Source organism: Erinaceus europaeus, chromosome 19 (assembly GCF_950295315.1).
Source record: "Erinaceus europaeus chromosome 19, mEriEur2.1, whole genome shotgun sequence".
NCBI classification, from domain to species: Eukaryota; Metazoa; Chordata; class Mammalia; order Eulipotyphla; family Erinaceidae; genus Erinaceus; species Erinaceus europaeus.
This window is the reverse complement of record NC_080180.1, coordinates 35,747,051-35,769,262: the sequence shown is the minus strand read 5'-3', so window position 1 is coordinate 35,769,262 and position 22,212 is coordinate 35,747,051. Positions and strand designations below refer to the sequence as shown.

At 37.3% G+C, this 22,212-nt stretch overlaps 1 protein-coding gene across 2 annotated transcripts; it reads left to right on the top strand.

Annotated features, from left to right (window-relative positions):
• The first annotated feature begins 246 nt into the window (after nt 1-246).
• ADAMDEC1 (ADAM like decysin 1) lies at nt 247-19,279 on the top strand. Of its 2 annotated transcripts, none has more exons than XM_060178858.1 (14): nt 247-400; nt 3,513-3,631; nt 4,509-4,585; nt 4,851-4,929; nt 5,749-5,825; nt 9,051-9,237; nt 9,470-9,532; nt 11,336-11,407; nt 11,660-11,829; nt 11,975-12,056; nt 12,691-12,821; nt 13,917-14,094; nt 14,875-14,957; nt 18,094-19,279. In XM_060178858.1, coding segments are annotated over exons 1-14 (1,404 nt in total). In that variant the 5' UTR covers nt 247-315; the 3' UTR covers nt 18,095-19,279. The 2 variants fall into 2 exon arrangements, with proteins under 2 accessions (XP_060034841.1, XP_060034840.1); XM_060178857.1 differs by lacking the exon at nt 18,094-19,279 and adding an exon at nt 15,533-16,109.
• The last annotated feature ends 2,933 nt before the right edge of the window (nt 19,280-22,212 follow it).

The window sequence follows — 22,212 nt, the reverse complement described above, 5'->3', positions numbered from 1 at the left end:
CAATAATCATTCTGGATATCTCTAAGAGCTCCTCAGCCTCTGTTTCCATACTCTCATTACTTTTAAGACCACACCAGGGCCAGCAGCTGTCCAGATGCAATTCCTTAACAAGCTGTAACCACAGACATAAACACCGCTCACAAATAAGGAACATTCTCATGCACCAACCCTGCAATTTCTTGGCAATTTCCCAATTTCATGAAGAAATACTCCCCAGTCTCACAAAGGAGGTTTGAAGTTGTTATTTCCTTTGCAATTTATAAAGAGAGGTGGTGGGAGATAAAACTGGATAGTTGAGGAGTCTGCATCTGCACGATGCCTGGGACTTCACAGCTACCTGTAATCGCCAACATGTGTTTGGTCCTGTTTTCTGTAATTGGGCTCATCACTCAAATTCAAGGTAAGTACTAATACATTGGCACTATACATCTGTATGTCAGATTACTTAGTGACTTTTTAAAGTACAAGTAAGGAAATAGTCAGCTCACATCACTTAAGCATCATTACTGTTTGTATTTTGGACTCAATTTAATAAGCTCTGTGCTTCTAATCACAGGGTGATAGAGAGGGAGAGAGACAGCGCGACAACTGCAGCCCTACTTTACCACTTACAAAGCTTTCCCCTTGAAGGTAAAGACTGGGGGCTCGAACATGGGTCCTTGCACATTGTAATGCGTGTGCTCAACTAGGTGCGCCACCACCCGGCCCCAGAAAAATTTCTAGATCTCTGAAACTGATCTCTTTATCTCTTGCAAGTCAATAATCTTATAATTCTACCATTATATTTTCTACCATAGGTTATACACACAAGCTTGCTAATTTTCAGACCAGAAATTGGCAAAAACCAAGAATTTTCTTAGCATTTGAGCTGTTGTGTTGAATGGAATCATGCTTTCTATCCCATAGCCATTTATCTATAGACATAACTTGGCAAATGCTGTGCTAAGCAAATGACAAGGAAAACTCTTAAGTAAAATAAGACATAGCGAAAGCTGAGCTCCAAGGCACATTGGTGGGGTTGTCTGTCCAGGGAAGTCTGGGCGCATCCTGCTAGCATCTGGAACCTGGTGGATGAAAAGAGAGTAAACATACAAAGCCAAACAAATTGTTGAACAATCATGGACCTAAAGCTGGAATAGTGCAGATGAAGTGTTGGGGGGTCCTCTATTCCCCAGAACCCTTCCCAATGGGGAAAGAGAGAGACAGGCTTGGAGTATGGATCGACCAGTCAACACCCATGTTCAGCGGGGAAACAATTACAGAAGCCAGACCTTCAACCTTCTGCATCCCACAATGATCTTGGGTTCATACTCCCAGAGGGTTAAAGAATAGGAAAGCTATCAAGGGAGGGGGTGGGATACGGGGTGGGGGGGGGGGGTCTGGTAGTGGGAATTGTGTGAAGTTGTACTGCTCTTATCCTATGGTTTTTTCAATGTTTCCTTTTTATAAATAAAGAAATTTTAAAAAAATACATAGCATTAAATAGACTAGTGCCATTACTAAGCAGTAGTTTAAGAAAGCAATTGCTAATATTGTTACTAAAAATGGTTAAAATTCACTCAGAAATTCAGGACTCATTGAATTCCTATAATTCTCATTGTCCTTTGATCCAGAACTTTCATCAATAGATACATATGTTTCTCACATACATATGTTTATTTTAATTTTATTTTTGTTTCTACCAGGATTACTGCTAGGGCTTGGTGCTTGAACTTCAAATTCCTGTGGCCATCCCACCCCTCCCTTTTTTTTTTTTTTCCTATTTTTTATTAGATAAGAAAGAGAGAAACTGAGAGAGAAGGGGAAAGAGAGAGAGAAAGAGGCAGACAACTGAAGACCTCCTTTATCTCTCATAAAGTGTCCTGCCTGCAGGTGGGTAGTATGGGCTTGACACTGAGTGCTTGTACTTGGTAATATGTGTGCTTCACTGGGTGTGCCACCACCCACTCCCCCATTTCTCAATTGTATGTATAGTGTATCCTTCTAAGAACTTTAGGTTCTTTATATCAATCTGTGTCTCTATAGTCACCGGGACTGTCACCCTACATGGGAAAATTTCTCTAAATGCAGACACTCTGTGAATATAAGACTGAATGGTTAAAGAATTAAAAAAATAAATAAATAAAAAGTGTACCTAGCACCACCCTAGAAAGGTGCTAAAATTTTATCTTTTATGTTATTCAATTTTACACCAATCTATATTTTATATAAGTACACTAATAATAGAAAGACAACTTGACTTTTAGATAGTCATCTAGCTAGGACTTAAGTGCAGAACTTTTGGTGATAGTATCACTTCATTTCCTGTTGCATACTAACAAATAGAAAGTTTTCTGTGATGAGCTTCAAAGTACATTGACAAGGATATTTGATTTATAGATAATCTCCCTATTTTCTCTTTGGTGCTTTACAATGTTACCCGTAGAGGACAACAAAATCTTATTTCCTGCCAAATCTAATGTCTTGATAAAAATGCCACGAATAGAACTTAACAATGTTATTATTAATAGTTAGAAATAAAATAACAAAGGATTAGGTGTTGGGGCACCCAACAGAGCACACACATTACCATGAGCAAGGGCCAGGGTGTGAACCCCCACTCCCCATTTGCAGGGGAGAAGCTTCATGAGCAACAAAACAGGTCTGCAGGCGTCTCACTTTCTTTCTCCTTCGCTATCTCCTCTTCTCCTGTTAATTTCTCTCTGTCCTATCTAATAAGAAAAAGAAAGGAAACAGGAAAAGAAGAAGGAGGAGGAGGAGGAGGAGGAGGAGGAGAAGAAGAAGGAGATGATGATGAAGAAGAAGAAGAAGAAAAAAAGAAAAGATGGCCTCCAGGAGTGGCAGATTTGCAATGCTGGCACTGAGCCCCAGCAAACACTGGTGGCGTATATAAAAAGGAGGATGGGGAAGAAGAAGAAGAGAAATCACAGCTAGTAATGCCTTCCCTAAAAATTAAACATTATTTATATGTCAAATTTTTAACTTTTGTAGGGGGGTATTTGAGTGTTACATTAAAGAGGGAGGGCACACAAAGGAATAAGCAAAGGTCACTGATGGCAGTGAGAGAAAAAAATCCTCATAATTTCAAAGGGTACTACAGCTAAAGAGGAGACTGGGTCACTATAAGCAGAATTCCTGACTTTCTGTACTGTCTATTCTAAGACCTTGACTTTCTGGGTGTGGGTGGCCCGGAGTTTACATATATTGAGAAATATGTGAAGAACTATTTTACCATAGTTATCTCTTTCTAGAATGGCAGAAGGGGAGTAAAAAATATTTGTTATCAAAGCTGAGGTAGAAGAATTAACTTGTCCTTTTAAATTTTTATTCTTTTAATGGGAAATTCAGTCTTCTTCCATCTAAGTAGTAAGCAGGCCCGAGCTCAGATGAGATCAGACATGTTCAGGATGGTATGGCCATAAATAAATTCATTTTTCTGTGTTATTTTAGCTCCCATTTTAAAGCCAAAACAAATTCCTTTTAATATTTTCTATTAATATCTCTTTCTATAGCAATAGCCATAAAGCAGGCACCAGAACCAGAGTACTACAAAGTTATCTATCCTAGAAAACTACACATCTTACACAAAAGAGAGACACAGAACAACCAGAAAGAGAACCATGGCAAAGAGGTAAGAAATATGAATTGTTAGTAGATTTTACAGTGCTCTGAAGAGACTCTTTCTCTAAAAGTTTAAATGCTTGGTTCAAGTTCATACATATCAGCTGATTGGCCCAGGATTCCTCAGAATGCTTTTATAATTAGGGATCCAAAAGATAGCTAACTGTTAAACTGGACAGAAAGAATTAAACTACTTGGACTGTGCTCCAAACTGGGGTTGATAGGGCAGCCATTTCTACAAAGAGATGCTCACTGCCATGCTCCCCAAGGCCTCTCCTTTCTCTTACCTTCCTCTCCTGTCCCCCACTGAACTGCCTTTGCCTCAACCATTTTTGTCTTTAATGGAGAAGTTAACACTATTTTATTAACTAGCAAAAGTTTAAAAATCTATTGAGGACATGAACAATTTGACTATTACATTGTTGTGAATCTGTTCCCTGCTTTAAAAGTTTAACCTGACTTGATTCTTACTAATTTTTTTCTTTTTTGAAGTATATTGGTTTGGTTTTAAAGTAGGAGAAACATATGCCTTATTATTATCCCATCAATGATTCATTAAAACACAGGGCTATATTGTGTTCATTAGAGAAAGAGATCAAATCCCTAATTCACTGAGATACAGCATGATATTCTGCAATTAGGAAGAGTGAAAATCTCTATTTCAAGTAGCAAAGTTATTTTAAACTAAGGTGGTATTACTATGTTGTTCTATTTTTTGGAAGTCTATCTTAATGAACAATTTATTGCTCATTTTGTATGTACTTTAGAAGCATTAAAACTGTGCATTTTACTATATATATTTGTAATTATACTTCTATGGAAGCAAAATGTAAATATTTTAGATAAACCCAGAAATATTTATTTAATTATGTCATTACAAATTTTAGGAAAGATATGATTCTGAACTTCAGTATCAGATTGCATTAAATGGAGAAGAAGCCATTCTTCACTTACAAAAAACCAAGTAAGTTGTGTCCCACAAGTCCAATCATTAGATTAAATTGAAAGTACAGGGGGAAAAAAACTGCCTGAGGTTCAATTTTATGTGATTTAAGATATTATGTTGTGCTGATGTTTTCTAAGGTTAATGCCATCCTAATGTAGTTATATGAGCTTGGGTCCCTGTGCATTGTAACATGAGTGCTCAACCAAATGAACCACAACCTGACCCCAAAGATTAACCTTTATTACTATCGAGCATCTGTCATTCAATGATGTTCTTTCTACAGACATCTCCTGGGACCAGACTACACTGAAACATACTACTCACCCACAGGAAAGGAAATCACCACAAAGCTTCAGAATATGGTAGACTCTGAATTCTTTCTGTAACTCTTCTGATATCTACAATGAAATTGTGCAATTCATAGATCTGAGGACAGTTTAAAAATTCAAAAGATTTCAAAGACAGCAAATAAAATGTTATAGTTGGTTTTGAAATCAGGGTAGCTGGAGAATTTCAGGTGATTTTTTTAACCTTATTTCTTTAGTCATCCTATATATGTAACTCCTTACTTCACTTATTTGAAGCGTGGAATGTGTCTGACCTCTGAGATAGAAACAGACTCTAGGGTTTTGATTCTGGTAAAGGGATTCCACAGGCAAGCCACTAAGAATGGTGAATTGCAACTATTAATGTGAGGGACTTGGGAGCAGCAATGTGGCTCTTGAAGGCTCTAGAGTCTAGAAAAATAAGTACCTCACTTTATTGATAAGTGATACACAGCATTTTATGGACTTAGAATTCTCCAGAGTTGGTCCTTACACCTGAAAATTTTCTGGGAACAAAGTAGAACCCACAGTGCTAGCTAGCTACTTCTCAGATACAATGTCCTCTTCTACCATAAGCATACCTGGGCTCAATCTTCCTGTAGTTCTTCCTGTAGTTCTTGATAGGATGAATTAGTGTCAGAAAGACAGCTTTTCATTTCATTGTGGAAAGTTTCCATAGTCAGTGATGGAGCAGTTTATAAAACCTTAGCTTTCATTTTTGGGTTTTGGGCACTGGTCTGGTCATAACCCATACCTGAAGAACTCAGCTGTTATTCTTATAGTTTAAAATCAAAACAAACCAATAAACAAAAGCCCCTACTGTTTCTAAAGCATGACTTGTCTCTCCGACTTTAGGATCACTGCTACTATGAAGGACATATTCTAAATGAAAAGGATTCTGTTGCTAGCATTAGTACTTGTGATGGGTTGAGGTAAGAGCCAGTTAATAGTAACTATCAAGCACAGCTTTGCTTAATAAAATACTTTCCAAGTATTTTGCCTATTTATTTATTTATTTTATACTCATCACATAACAGTAAACTTATTTTTTATTTTTTTATTTCTTTAATTGGGGGATCAATGTTTTACATTCTACAGTAAATACAATAGTTTGTACATGCATAACATTTCTCAGTTTTCTACATAACAATATAACCCCCAATAGGTATTTTCCCTTTTTTAAAACCTAGGTACAATTTTACTTGTCATTGTAGTACTGAATATATGTGGTTAGAGTGAAGAATGAAGTACCACCCTGACAGCCATGTCATAATCTGCATTTCCATTAAAAACGTATCTCTAAAACGTATAAAGGAGATACTGTATTCTGACCTTTGATCTTACTTTGCCCATTTCCATGTTAATCCATATTGTTCTCTAAAACCTATTTTGTTTTATTTTCTTACAGTATCTGATCTTTGAGTATCCCTATCCTTTAAAATATAAATTTTAAATATACTTTATTGGCTTAATTTTAATATGTACTTATTTACTTATTATTGGATAGAGACAGGGAGAAATTGAGAGGGGAGGAAGCAGGTAGAGAGGAAAAGAGACAAAGAAACACCTGCAGCCCTGCTTCTCCATTCATGAAGCTCTTCCCCTGCAGGTGGGGACCAGGAGCTTGAACCCAGGTCCTTGAATACCGTGATGTGTGCACGTAACCAAGTGTGCTGCCACCTGGCCCCTAAAATATAAAATTTTAATGATTTTTTTTTCTTTTGTAGCCAGAGCACTGCTCAACTCTGGCTGATGGTGGTGTAGGAGACTGAACCTGGGACTTTGGAGCCTCAGACATGAAAGTCTCTTTGCCTAACCATTATGCTATCTACCCCTGCCTGAAATATAAATATATAATGTGTGTGTGGGTGAGCTTTGGAGAACGTTTGCATGAGTTTTTTTTTTTTTTTTTTTTTTTTTTTTTGTGTGTGTGTGTGTGTGGTGGGAGGGGGCATTTCTGTTTACAGGGATGAAACCAATTAGGAAAAAAATTGAAACTGAAATGAAGCACACTAAATTTTGACATTTCATCATGTTTTCAGCCTTTTATGCACATAGGCAGGTATAGACTTTACATGGCTGAAATATAAACTAAAAAACACATATCTGTTCTTCAACATGATTCATACCATATATCATAAGTATTTCCCACACCCTAAAATACCTTAATGAATAAAGTCTTATTTACCAGTAATATTTATTTTCTTTTGTGAGAGAAGAAGAGAGAGTTCAGAGTACCATTCCTTCATGTGCAGTGCTAAAGACTGAATCCAGGGTATCAGGCACATTTGCTGTGTGTACTCTATCCACAGAGTCACCTCTCTGGCCTGGTAGCTGTCTTGTGTTTTTTTTAATCATAACTTTATTGAGATGTTGATGTACAAGACTGTTGTTGTCACAGAGTTACACCTCGTCCACCAACACACCAGCATCTCTCTTCACCATAGTGCACTGGGTTCCCACCCCCTTTTCTGCTACCTCCTATCTATCTCCTTTCTTTTGATTCCTCAGATATGCTGAATAGTCCATAATTTATGAGAGAGAGAAAGAGAGAGAGACAGAGAGAGAGAGAGAGAGAGAGGAGGTGACAACTGAACATGGGACCTCAGAGCTTTAAGCATGGAAGAGTTTGCATAACCATTATACTGTCTCCCTAGCACTGTAGAAAATATTTATTATTATTTTTTTAGAGAGAAAATGGAGATAGAAGGGGAAGACAGAGGGGGAGAGAAAGACACCTGCAGACCTGCTTCACAGCCTGTGAAGCGACTCCCCTGCAGGTGGTGAGCTGGGTGCTTGAACTGGAATCCTTATGCCGGTTTTGAGCTTTGCTCCACATGTGCTTCTTCTTCTAGCGTTTGCCCTTCTTGCACTACCGCCTGACTCCCTGATATTTATTTTAATGGCCAGTTGACTTTGCTACAGGATAATATGGATTCACTTTATCACTATAGATTAACTTATTTAAATTCTTTGAATTATTACTCATTTACATCTGTTCCACTGGCTGATCTCATTATCTTTCTTTTTCTTCTCTGGAGTTCCAAGCATCTAAATATTCATTTAGTCTGTTCTCCACAATCTTCCTAGGACCCACCAAAAATAGTCCATAAATGAATAAACAAAATTTAGAAACATGTCTGCAATTCTTTGGCACTTAGTAACACTTATTCAGAATTTACTGCATAGGACCAGGAAAATAGTTCAGTAGTAGAGTACAAAACTACTAAGCCTGAGGCCCCAGGTTTGATCTCCACCATTGATTTTTTTTTTTTGCCTCCAAGTTTATTGCTGGGGCTCAGTGCCTGCACCATGAATCCACTGCTCCTAGTGGCTTCTTTTTTTTTCTTTCATTGCCCTGGTTGTTGTTTTTATCATTGTTGTGGTTATAATTATTGTTGTTATTGATGTCATTATTGTTGGATAGGACAGAGAGAAATCAAAAGAGGAGGGGAAGACAGAGGGGGGAGAGAAAGAAAGACACCTGCAGACCTGCTTCACCATCCATGAAGCGACCCCCCTCCCCCACAGGTAGGGAGCCAGGGGCTTGAACTGGGATCCTTACTTTGGTCCTTGCGCTTTGCACCATGTGTGCTGCACTACCCTTCAACCCTCCCCCACACCACCATTGCTTTTGATAGAGTAGTACACTGGTATCACATGTCCTCACTCTTTTCTGTCTCATACAAATAAATTTTAAAAATCTTAAAAAAAAAAAAAAAAGCTTTATAGAGAGGTCAGACAGTGGCACACCCAATTGAGTGCACATGTTTCCATGCTCAAGAAACCAGGTTCCTATCCTTACTCCTCACCTGTCGGGAGGAAGCTCCATGAGCATTGAAGCAGTACCCCAGTTGTCTTTCTCTCTTTCTCTCTAACTCCCTCTTTCCACTCAATTTCTTGCTGTCCTATCAAATAAAATAGAAATTTTAAAAAAAGGCCACTGGGAGCTGTCAATTCCTCGAAATTATTATAGTTCGTTTTAACACTGACAGACGCTGATTAAATCTTAAATGAGTCAAAGGTAACTAAAAGACCTTCAAATGAAAACTAAGTGTTTACATTTGCAATTGAGAGACAAGTTACCACTCCAGTGGTCAGTGTAGATGACTCTACATAGGAGAGAATCCTGAAATTACTGTCTTGGTGCCTCACAGGGGATACTTCACACATCATAATCAAAGATACATGATAAAGCCACTGAAGAACAAAGACCAAGAAGAGCATGCTGTCTTCACATATAACCCAGAGGAGATGGACCCAGCTAATCAGACCTGTGGCCTAAAAAATGTTGGCAAGAAGAGAGGACTTTCTCGGATCTCAAGGTCACTCAACAGCCCAGAAGTAAGCATCATTTCTATATGTTGCCATTTATTTAAATGATCTCAGCAGTGATACAGGATGTAAATGTTTCATTCAGCGATGACTAATGCATAGCAAACGCTGTCATGTACTTGTTTTTTTCTTCTATTTTAACTTTTATTTGAAGATCTATGTATTTCTCTGTAGGCTTGCTAATCCCTAAGAATGAAAATAAATTCTAACATCTGTTTTCTTTAACTCCCTCTCTGTAAAGCAAGAACAATTTCTTCAAGCTGCAAAGTACATTAATCTCTTCCTGGTGCTGGATAATGCCTTTGTAAGTATGAAACACAAGTGCTTCTTGGTTAGTTAAGTCAACTTTTACATTTTTCTACTAAGTGAGCGCAAACAATGCATTCATTATTCTAGCTGAAAATAGAAAGCCTGCCCATCAGATGATCTCACCCCCTGCCTTATCAACAACTATTTTTATTCATGTACACCTTTTAATATTCATCGACTGCCAAAATATACAGATGTTGGCAGTGTACTTAATACTCGAGTGCTATAGACCATCAACTTTAATAATGAGGAACAAAAATGAGTCATTAAGCTATTTTATCCTCATGGTCTTTTTAAAAATATTTTATTTTTTTTTTGTTGTTGTTTTATTGGATAGAGACAGAGAAACTGAAAGGGGAAGGGGAGATAGAAAGGGAGAGAGACACTTGCAGCACTGCTTCACAGCTCCTGAAGCTTCTCCCCTGCAGGTAGAAACTGGAGGCTTGATTATGAGTCCTTGTGCATGGTAATGTGTGCACTAAACCATGTGTATCATTACCCAACCGCCTCTCATAGTATTTTGTAAGAAGCAAGCTACACATCATTTACAACTTTTTTTTGTACATAGAAAAGACAGAAGAAGGGGCCAGGTGGTGGTGCACCTGGTTCAGTGCTCACATTATAGAGCATAAGGACCCAAGTTCAAGCTCCTGGTCCCTACTAGGAGAGGTGAAGCAGGGCTGCAGGTGTCTCTCTGTCTCCCACTCTATCGCCCCCCTTTTGATTTCTCTCTGTGTCTATCAAATAAATAAATAGATAAAACAATAAGTAAATAAATAAAGACAGAAGAAACTTTAGCTAAAATAAAAAATTGCTTTATAAAAGTTTTAATAATGTATTGGTTTAAAAGCATTGAAATTAATAATGTGATTTACTTAACTTAAATTTTTAAAAAATGTTTATTTATTCCCTTTTGTTGCCTTTGTTGTTTTAGGGTTGTAGTTATTATTGCTGTTACTGATGTTGTCATTATTGGATAGGACAGAGAGAAGTGGAGAGAGGAGGGGAAGACAGAGAGGGGGAGAGAAAGATAGACACCTACAGACCGGCTTCACTGCTTGTGAAGCGACTCCCCTGCAGGTGAAGAGCTGGAGACTCGAACCGGGATCCTTCTCTGGTCCTTGCACTTTGCCACTTGCGCTTAACCCGCTGCACTACTGCCCGACTCCCTACCTACCTTAAAATTTAAAACATTAGTGTTTCATATGAGTACCCAACTTTTGTTTCAGTTTTTATTCTTATTTGATAAGAATTAGCATTGTCAAAAATAATCTTGCGGGGGGTGGGGTGGGGTTATGGTGGGGTGGGGGGTGTCAGGTGGTAGTGCAGCAGGTTAAGCACATGTGGCCCAAAGCTCAAGGATCCCACTTCCCTGCTTGAGCTCCTGGCTCCCCACCTGCAGTGGCGTCGCTTCACCATCGGTGAAGCCAGTCTACAGGTGTCTTAGCTTTTTCTCCTCCTCTCTCTCTTCCCCTCCTCTCTCCATTTCTCTTTGTCCTATCCAAGGACAATGATAGCAATAACAACAACAATAACCACAACAAGGGCAACAAAAGGGAAAAAAAATTGCCTCCAGGAGCAGTGGATTTGTGGTGCAGGCACTGAGCCCCAGCAATAACCCTGGAGGAAAATAATAATAATAATCTTCCATTTTAAATAGACTTTGGTGAAACATAGTTTCCAAAAAAGTAGATGTGGACTAAGGTAGTTTGTATTTTCATTACTATATGAAATCTGGTACTACCTCAGCTTTTTAAAATTTAAAATCATAATTTTACTTTGTGTTGGTATTTTACAGTATAACATGCATAATGGAAATCTAACTGTGATAAGAAGCTTTGTATTTGATGTGATGAACCTTCTCAATGTGGTAAGTTATTTGTCATATAAGCATAAGGAGGCCGGGGGGGGGGGTTCAGAAATATCAGCGAATAAGTTGGAAGGATGACAGCGGACCAGTGACCATCAACTTGGAGAACTTGAGCACAGCAGCAGCAGCATCAAAATTAAATTAAGTCTATAACATCATTTTCAAAGTAGAATGCATTTAAGTGGTCAAGAAATGATTTAAACACGCTAATTATTTTGAACATTTTCATGAAGAAAACATCTCTTTCCACAGATTTATAAAACCATAAATACTCAAGTAGTCTTAGTGGACATGGAAATCTGGTCTGATGGTGATAAGATCAAGGTGGTACCCAGCACAAGTGCCACTTTTACCAACTTTTTGAATTGGCATCATTCTAACATGGCGAGAAGGAGAATTCATGATCATGCTCAGTTACTCAGGTGAGTCCCTGCTGAATATTATAATGACAGTGTATATCAGAGGCCTTTCTGAGATGTAAATATGAAAAGATTAGGGCATGAGTGGATATAGAAAAATTATGGTAATGACTTCATTTTTAACAATATACCTGTGATTTTGACACAGTGGGATTGGCTTCAACAATAAACGTGTTGGAATGGCAGCCAGGAATTCCTTGTGCACCCCATCTTCAGTTGCTGTTATTGAGGTTTGTAAACTAACAGTAAGGCTCCCTGTGTTTTTATATCTTCTATGAATACATAATATGTTAAAGCAAGTTAGCACAATGGACATTTACAGAGTCAGAAGTGTAGAGACGAATCTATTAATAAATCATAGCTCTGAAGATTTCTTGGATTATAAAGAAGAATTTAATTTTTAGCTATTGTTAAGGAAATAGTAGGAAAGTTGGGATAGAAGGCGAAAACAGAGACCCATCAGCTTCAAATTAAATATCCAAATACTGATGACCAGAAAATACACAGATTGCCTCTTAATTAGTGTCATATGTTCAAATACTACCAATCACATAGGCATCATGTCTTTGGATAGCCACTGAGTGTATAGTATAATATCCACTAGTACTCCCCTGAAGAATATAACTACTTTGATTTAACCATGGTCTGTGAAGTATTCATCATGTATTCAACAAGTGTTGATTTAAAGGTTGAAATCACAGGAGCCAACCACTTCAAATTCTCGGTTTTGCAGTAAGCAAGGATGGAGAGAGACTTTTCTGAGTACTGCTTTTCACTTTCTGGGTTTTATTTAACATAGGGTATTATATGGTTAAGAAGTAACTGAATAAAATAAGAAGTCAGATATAATATTTTATTTTCCAGGCTAAGAAAAAAAATAGTGTGAGTCTTGTAGGAGTGATGTCACATGAGCTGGGTCATGCCCTTGGTATGCAGGATGTCTCATATAAAACCAAGTGTCCTTCTGGAAGTTGTGTGATGAATCAGTTTCTGAGGTGAGACCATGATTATCCTAAAGAAAAGACAATTTAAAGAATTCAGATGTGGTGTACTTAGTTGGATGGCATATTTTTTTATAGTTTTTTGTAATTTTTTATTTGTTTATTTATTTTCCCTTTTATTGCCCTTGTTGTTTTTCATTGTTGTTATAGTTATTATTGTTATTGATGTCATTGTTGTTAGGACAGAGAGAAATGGAGAGAGGAGGGGAAGACAGAGAGGGGGAGAGAAAGACAGACACCTGCAGACCTGCTTCACCACTTGTGAAGCAACTCCCCTGCAGGTGGGGAGCCAGGGGCTTGAACAGGGATCCTTAGACTGGTCCTTGTGCTCTCTGCCACATGCTCTTAACCCGCTGCGCTACCGCCTGACTCCCTGGATGGCATATTTATCACAATCTGTGCTTGTCGTTAATTCACCTTTTAATTACAGGTTTTACCAGGTATTGTGGCTCATTGTTTTAAAATCCCCAAGGAGTCAAAGATGTTGCTTACAGGATTGGTGATCATACTGCTTCAATTAAAAAATTAATTTTAAATGATATATTTTATATATATATATATGTGTACACACATACACACATGTATGTGTATATATATCTCATACAGCCATATTAGAAAATCAGTTCATTGTTATGAAATTCCTAAATGACTCCTAATGGTAAGTACTTGGCAAGGACTTGGAATAGAAAGACGAGTAAAATATATCTGGTTTCTATTTAGATGAAAATGTTCATAAACCTCTATGTCTTCTAGTATGGACTCTCACTAGTTCATTGTTCTCCCTTACCTCTCAGCACTAAATGTGAAGATGTGCAAATAAGAATGGTGAGTCCTATCATTGCTGCCAATTTGAAGAGACCATAACACATACTCAAAGAAATGTAATTATTTTAGCTCTCTAACTGGGTGTCCAGAAAACATGATTTTCCAACCAGCTCTGTTGTCTTCTAGATATACCACAGTACTATATGAAAGAGTTATGGAATTTGGAGTGTCCAGTGAGCCAGTCAATATTACTATTCAAGTCAGATTATCATGATCAGTCATCACTCTATGTCACAGCATTTCTCATTTCTCTTCTGGTTACAGTTCAAAATTTCCAAAGGATTTCAGCACAACAAGCCGTTCACTTTTTGAAAAGTACATTTTATCTAAAAAACAAAATTGCCTACTGCAAGTACCATTTCCAAAAGACATAATAACAAAACCAATATGTGGAAACAAACTTCTGGAAATAGGAGAAGACTGTGATTGTGGCTCTTCTACGGTATGAAAGTACCCAAGATTTTTAAACATGTATTAGATAATCATTGTAGATTAAGAATGGAACACTTTTGTTTTTCCTTTCATTTAAATAAAATCTTACTGATGACCAGCTTGGCAACGTAATAAAATTAAACTGGCCTCTGTGTGTTTAGTGCTTATTTTAGTCATCTTTTAAAAGGCATTTCAAACTCCATGGTATATTCACTCATAACATGACTGTAGGAAGTTCAATGTAAAGAAGTAAATCACTGACTATAGCCTATCACTTAGTGATTATTATTATTATTATTATTATTACCATTATGTCATTCAGAATAGCACATACATTTTCTTTGTGGAAGTTTTAAATTAAATTACATGTATTATATGGGCCAATTATATATAGGGGGGATATATCAACTCTATTTTTCCCACTTAAGAGGAAGTATTTGGGGACCAGGTGATGGTAAAACTGATAGAACAGGCATTTAACTATATGCAAGAATTTGGGTTCAAACCTCAGTTTCCACCTGCAGTAGGTGTAGGAAGAAAAGCTTCATAAGCAGTAGAATAGTGCTGCAGGTGTCTGCTTTTCTCTATCTCCCCCTCTTCTCTCAATTACTCTCTGCCCTATGAGAAAAGGAAGGATGGAAAGAAAGAAGGAAGGTAGAAAGGAATAAAGGAGGGAAGGAAAGAAGGAAGTAAGGAGAAAGGAAGAAATAGAAAAGAAAGAGTGGAAGGGAAGCTAGTATAAAAGAAGGAAATGTTGAACCTACTATTCCATTGTGTGTCTGCTTTATAGGAATGTACCAACCTGTGCTGTGAAGCTGAGACCTGTAAATTTAAACCCAGAGCTGACTGTGGAGAAACTATGAACAATGCCTGGTAAGGTCTCCTTCCCGCCCTTTTTCCCCTTTCATTGTTCTCAAATACTTTCTCATGTTTTATTTTTCATATTTGAAAAGTATGTGTCACTAAATTTTATGATACACTAAGACTGAATACTTGTATGTTGTTGATTATGAAATGTCTTACTAGGGGGGCGGTGGTAGCACACCTGGTTAAGTACACACACTACAGTGTGCAAGGAGCTGGATTTAAGCCCCTGGTCACCACCTGCATGGGTAATGCTTCATGAGTGGAGAAGCAGGCCTGCAAGTATCTTTCTGTCTCTCATCTTCTCTATGTCCCGCTTCCCTCTCAATTTCTGTTTCTATTCAATAGTAAGTAAATACAAATTTAAGAAACAATGAAATGTCTTACTAGAAAGAGAGCTAAAAGCACACGAAAATGTCAGAGTCTATATTGTGATACAAGCCTTGGGGTGTTTTTATATCATATTAGGCATCCAAGAAATATTTTGATGATCATTACTGAGCATAGGTGATAAGGATCTCACCTAGTCTCCTGGGATTTTAAATTTGAAATAACTGTCTCCTGATTTTTTTTTTCCAAATCAGTTGATTCAAACTCAGGTGATATGAGCTTTGACTATATCTATGAAATCACCATTAAGGCAAAAATATTCTTGCATTAATTCCTCATCATGCACTGTGCTATAGGAATTAAGAATTCATAGACTTAATTTGTTCTGGAGTATTGGAGTGTGTCATTCAGTGCTCTGACTCTTCCATTGTGATCCATCCCACAAACTGGAGTAAAATCTTACATGTGATGGCAATTTTTGACATTGATATTGTACAAACATTTTATTAAATAAACCATGTTAACATCATGTTTTAAGGAATTAGAATCTAGCGTTCTCGCTGTGGTGACATCATTTGATCTCTAGCTGCTCTTTGAAGGAATTTGGAGAATTTTACAAAGAGGCATGATGGAAAGTGCTTTGTGGAGCTGGGCTTTAGCACACCTGGTTAAGAGCACAGAGTATGAAGCTCAAGGACCTGAGCATAAATCTGGGTTCCAGCTCCAGGGTTCCCACCTTCAGAAGAATTGTTTCAAAAGACTTAAAGCAAGTCTGCAGGTGTTTCAAAAAATGGAAAAAGATGGCGACAGGAACAGAGAATTCAATTCGTAGAGTGATAACCTTGGAGGCAAAAAAAAAGAGAGAGAGAGAGAAAGAAAGAAAGAAAGAAAGAAAGAAAGAAAGAAAAAAGAAAAGAAAAGAAAGTGCTCTGTCACACCAAAGAGAAGAGGTTTTTGCAAACTCATATCTGTTTGCCTCAAATTCTTTGTCACAGGTCAATTTGCTTTCTTTATCTGAAATTGTATAACAATACTGGTGAAAAACCCAGAGTCAGTCAAGCTTGTCAGGTTCAGTTACAGAACTTTTTTTTAATTATTATTTTATTTAATCTGAAGGAAAACATATTTCAGGGCTTCTAAGCAAGGAGACAATTCTGGTTTAGACGAGTATTCATTTGTATTCTAATTCCATTAGAATCTAATTCTAATTCATTCATTCTAATTCCATTAGAGTTCAAATTCACATGATTTTATTCACAGAGACTATCCTAGTAGCCTTAACTATATGTATTCAACTCATTTAAGATCTGTTTCAGACAACTATGTCATCTGATTAAAATAAAATAATAATAACCAACTTAATTTCAGAAATAAAAATAACAGTGGACATATAAATCAGGTCTGTGTGCATACTAATAAACAAATGAAAATAGTTACTTTCTCATCTGTGAGGGTAGGACTGCTGAAATCTGCACTAAAATTATAAATATGTTAAGCAGGGATGAATCTAATACAAATTAAAATGGATGTTTACTGAAAAAAAATGTTTAACTGATGAATCAAGTTTATTCTTGGTTAAAAACTGACTGTTGTAGTTTCCAAGGTAGTTTGGGATTAAATGACTTTTAAGAACACACTATGTTATTTGACAATTGTATTCCTTTAAAGGATCTCAGTTGACTATAATCCACATATAACTCTTGTGTTTCATATGATCTAACATGAATTAGGGCAGGGGGTTCTACTGCTCTGAATATTGTGTTGGTTACCATGATAAATTATTTCCAAGGATTTGAACAGTGTGCTCTGTTTTGTCATTTGCACAACCCAGGTTCAAGCCCAGCCCCAACTGCACTGAAGGAGTTTTGATGTTGTGGTCTCTTTCACTTTCTCTGCAAAATTAAATTAAAGTAAAGTATAGTAAAGTAAAACATAAAAGTTATCTCAAAATAGCAGTAATAAATAAAGGCAAGAGGTAGAAGAAAGATGGGATAAATTATATGAAAGAAGATATTCCTACACCCACCCCCTTTTGTCTTATATTGCCACCAGGATTATTACTGGAGCTCAGTGCTGACATAATGAATCCATCACTCCCAGTCAATATTTTTTTTCTGTTTTTTAATTTTCTTCTTATTTTATTTCACAAGACAAAAAGAAATTGAAAATTGAAAGGGAAGTGTGAGACATAGAGGGGAAAAAGAAAGATAGACAGCTACAGACCTGCTTCACTGCTCATGAACCCTCTATATGTAGAGAGTGGAGGCTCAAACTCTGGTCTTTGTGAATGGTAACATCTGTACACAACAAGATGCACCCCCACCTGGCCCCCCTGCTACCCTTTTTTGAATCTCTAACAAAGCTAAAAGCGCATCATCAGAACAAAGATCAGAAAGGTCAATGTTAAGAAACAATATTCATTTACTTGCCAAATCCTAGCTTATATGACCAGTTTGAAGCCCTTTGTGAATCTACTCAGTAGGGAATTCTTGAAATTGTATTCATTTGTTTGGTCTGTCAGAGTCCAGAAGCATAGCATTTCAAAAAATAACTTCAGCTCTTCAGGGGCTTAGAACATTGGTGGCCATGAACAATGGACAAGTATTCTAGAAGAAATAAGGAACTTGGATGCAGAAGCTTAATTTTCTTTCTTCTTTTTGATAAACTTAGTTGTGGGACTTTAAGCCAAGTTATTTGGTTAATAGTCTCACCTGGATTGTTAGAATTATTTAAATTTAATGTTTTTTACTAGAACTATATAAAATTTCATACTGCATACTAACTTTAACTTCAAAATATTTTTTATTTTCTCCAGAAAGTGAGCCATCTGTTTGAGAAGATACCTTGCCAGGATAAGAATCCAGTATTATAAGCTTGCCAGCATTTCATAATTCTATTGTTGTGTTTTCACTGTTAGCATACTATCTATATTTTTACTAATACTTTGAGAGGTTGACTATGTTTCTTACCTAATCTTCAATGTTTAAAAGGATCTTGACTCCTTGAAGCACAAAATGATTAGCCTTTGATCAAACATCTCAAGATGCATTGCTGAATTATGCAAGCTTAACTCAGAATGGTACAATTAGTGATGAACTGTGTTTTGTTTTGTTTAAACTCCAGTATCACTTTACTAAAGAAAATTTGGATTTCTGTTATCTCAAGGGTACATTTCCACATTTCTCCAAGATAGTTAGCAGTACATTTCACCCTCAACCAAAACATCATCTTTTCCCATCTTAGGAATTAGAGCACCAACCTTCCCTTAGACTCTCCACTTTGCCCCTATTTCCTAGATCTGTTGCAATGGACTACAGTCTATTGAAGATTCAACCTGTTTTTGTCCTCTGCTTGTTTTTTTTTTTTTTTTTTTTAGATTCCATCTGAGTAAGAATTTATCTTTCCCCTTCTGACTTATTTCACTCAACCTAATTCCCTTGAATTCCGTAATTCCATTCATGTTCTAGCAAAGAAGACTAAGTCTTTTTTTTTCCAGCTGTTAAGTATTCCATTGTGTATATATACCACAACTTTGGCCATTACAAATAACACTACCATGATCATGACTGTGCATAAATCTTTTTAGATAAGTGTTTTTTTTTTTGTTTTGTTTTGTTTTTTGTATAGATGCCTAGGTGAGAAATTGCTGGGTCACAAGATGACTTGTATTTTAAACCTCTATCTGTTATACTGGTAGATCCCATGAAATAATAAAGCTACATGGATTCTGGATGCTTTGGTAGAAGAAAAGGGAGTACTATTCATCTGGTATTTGTTTTTTAAGTAGTGTGCTCTTAATCACATGACATTTTCCTGTATAATGCCAGAACTAATTAAATTATAAATGTTTTCAATTTTATCAGGCATAATCCTTTACCTAGCTCACTCACTATATCCTGTAACATTTGTATTGTTTGCATTTTAACTTAGCCATGAGAGAATATTTCAGCCATCTGTGGATTTTATGAACTATAAAGCCAATAAATAAAAATACAACTTTCTGGGACTTTTCTACATGTTCTTATCTCCTTGGGGGGTGGGAGTGCAAAAGATGGACCCTGGAGCTTGAGAAGCATGCACTCTCCCATGAAACTATTCCCCAGCCCTTATCTGTGGCCATTTCCAAAAATGAGTATTTTCAAAGCTCATTATCTATCTGTGTTAGATAGAGCTTGACACCTCAGATCATTAGATAACATTCCTTCTATTCATTTGAGAGTGTTGCAACTGACTGCCAATAATGATTCTGTAGAGATGTGGAAAAACCACACCATCTATTACTGTCCCGAGTGAAATAACTTGAACCCAGTCTCACAAGATGAGTAGACTTTGGAGTTGGGTGATACAGCACACCCATTACTATGTACAAGGCCCTGGGTTCAAGCTCCTGGTCCTCACCTGCAGGAGAGAGGCTCCACAGCTATAAAGCAATGTTGCATCTCTTTTTCTTTCTCTTTCTCCCTCTCTCTCTTTCTATCTCTGTATCAAAAAGTGAGAGAGAAGAAAAGTAAACTTCTTCTTGAGATTAATATCCCTACATACTTTCTTTTATGTAAAGCTGGGGTCTCACACAATCACATTTCACCGTGGTGGGCTATCTCTTCATATAGGTAAAGAAACTGATAGAAAGAGACCAGTAGAGGGAAAGAGAGATTATAGCACTTCCCATGTGGTTCAAAGGTTCAAACCTTGGTCTCTCACATGGCAAGGTACACATGCTAATCAATGAGTTATCTCTCTAGCTCTTAAAATACTTTCAAAATAATAAGTGAATGATTTATTAAAATGCTCATTGATGTCTATGCTCAGAGAATGAACACCCTGACATACTTCCAAAGACTGGGCTTTGAAAGACTAGACCTCCCAGAAACTTCTCTGGCATTGTCTATCTCCTCTGGGACTATTACTGTGAGTGAGCAGACATCACAGACTTCATCTTTGTCTCCTTGTGAAAGTATGCTTACATCCTCTCATTCTTCTTTGCCCTTTTGCCTTGTCTAAGGACTAAGTCACTTAGACCATTGGGAAAAGGTTATTTAAAGCTGTTATCTCAACAAAGCATGGATTTTTGAAGGTTTATATAGAAATACAGGTCAGAGGAGTAGCCACTTGACCAATCCCTTTAGCTAATCAGCCAGTTGGTATCATGGTAGCTCTGTTTCTGTCCCACTGTCCTCCTTCCTTTTATTTACCCTGATATCCCTGAGTACAAGATAGATTTTCCACTCTGAGTGTAAGAGAGAATTTTAAAGTTGAGTCCAACATCACAGTTTCACTAACAGTTGAATTGTTTTCTTTGTACCAACCTTTGTCTCCTGATTAATCAGTTTTTCAAACAGTGAGCACTAATCCTTAGTGTTTTGTAACATTATCTATGGGTTTTTCAGGAAGATCATTATAGTGGAAGCTACTGTGTGTCAGATTTAGGGATATGGCTTTGAGACTCTGTGCCTACATACTTCCATCACTCTGGTAGTCAATTTATTTTCCTTTTTCCTTCTGATTTGTGACAGGGACAGAGAGAAACAGAGACAAGGAAAAAGAAAAATGAATACCTATAGCATTATCAAGCTGCTTTTCAAGTCACCCCTGCAGCAGGGGATCTGAGGCTTGAACCTAGGCCCTCAGATATGGTAGTGTGTGCATTCTATCAGTTATATAACCATCCAGCCCCTCTTGTAGAATAAAATATATTTTATGGTAAAAATTTCTTGTGTTGCAGGGAATAGAATGAGTGGCATGCTGTTTCATGAATAACGTAAATTAGTTATGAAACAGCCTTTATTAATAGACAATCTGCAAAACTTCAAAATCTAATGACTTATAAGTAGAGGTGAAATTTCTATGTTTATGTGTGTTTGTTTGAGGAATTGGCTCACATAATTTCCTTTTTAAACATCTCATTTGTTATTTAATGAGAGAGACACAGAGAGGAAGAGACCCAGAGCATGATAGGTTAGATGATGATAGACAGTAGAACACTGCTCAATTCTTGACTGATGGTGGGGCTGGGGACTGAACTTTGGATTTCAGAACCTCAGGCATGAAATTCTTTTGCAGAGCCATTATGCAGTCTCTGCAGGCAAGGACATGATTTCTGGAGGTTGCCCAAAAGTTGTGTTCTGTCAACTAGAGAAACAAGAGAGAGTGTGCTATCACTCACTCCAATGGGAAGAGAAGAGAAAATGAAATGTTCCAGCTTATCAAACTCTTGGAAGCAAAGGGGAACAAATTCCTCCTTCCTTCCACCTTCTCCAACTCCACTTCACCCCCATCCTCACTTCCACCCCTTTATCAATGCTGCCTTCACACTGAGAGGGCAATTACGTTTACTCAACCACTAATTCAAATACTAATCTCATCCACACACTCTCTGGATACAATGTTGCTGTTGCCTACAGGCTTCTGCAAGTCAAACTGAGCCAGAAAATAAGCCATCAGGAATGTAAATGGTAATGGTATTACTCCTGGCTGCTGAAATACATATTATTTTCAGATAGAAAATAAAGGTAGAAATGGGAAAAACAAACAAACCCATGCACCATGACACTTCTTTGAACATGGTGGGGATCAGGTTGAAAGCCGGGTCATACACATGAAAAAGAAGTACAGTAGCCAGATGAGTTATTTTGCTGGTCTTAACATGTGTTTTACTAGCCTGAGCTCTCAAGAACCAGGACAGCTCAGAAGACCAGTTCTTGAGACTCTTCTTTTTTGTCATTTTTCCTCCTCCTCCTCCCCCTTCCCCTTCCTGCTGGGGCTAGGCACTTGCACTACAAATTACAAATCCAGTGTTCTTGTGGCAGTTTTTTTTTTTTTTTTTTGGATAGGACAGAGAGAAATTGAGAGGGGAGGGGAAGATAGAGAGGGAGAGAGAAAGACACCTGCAGACCTGCTGCATGATAGGGGAGATAGTTCCCTGCAGGTGGGGAGC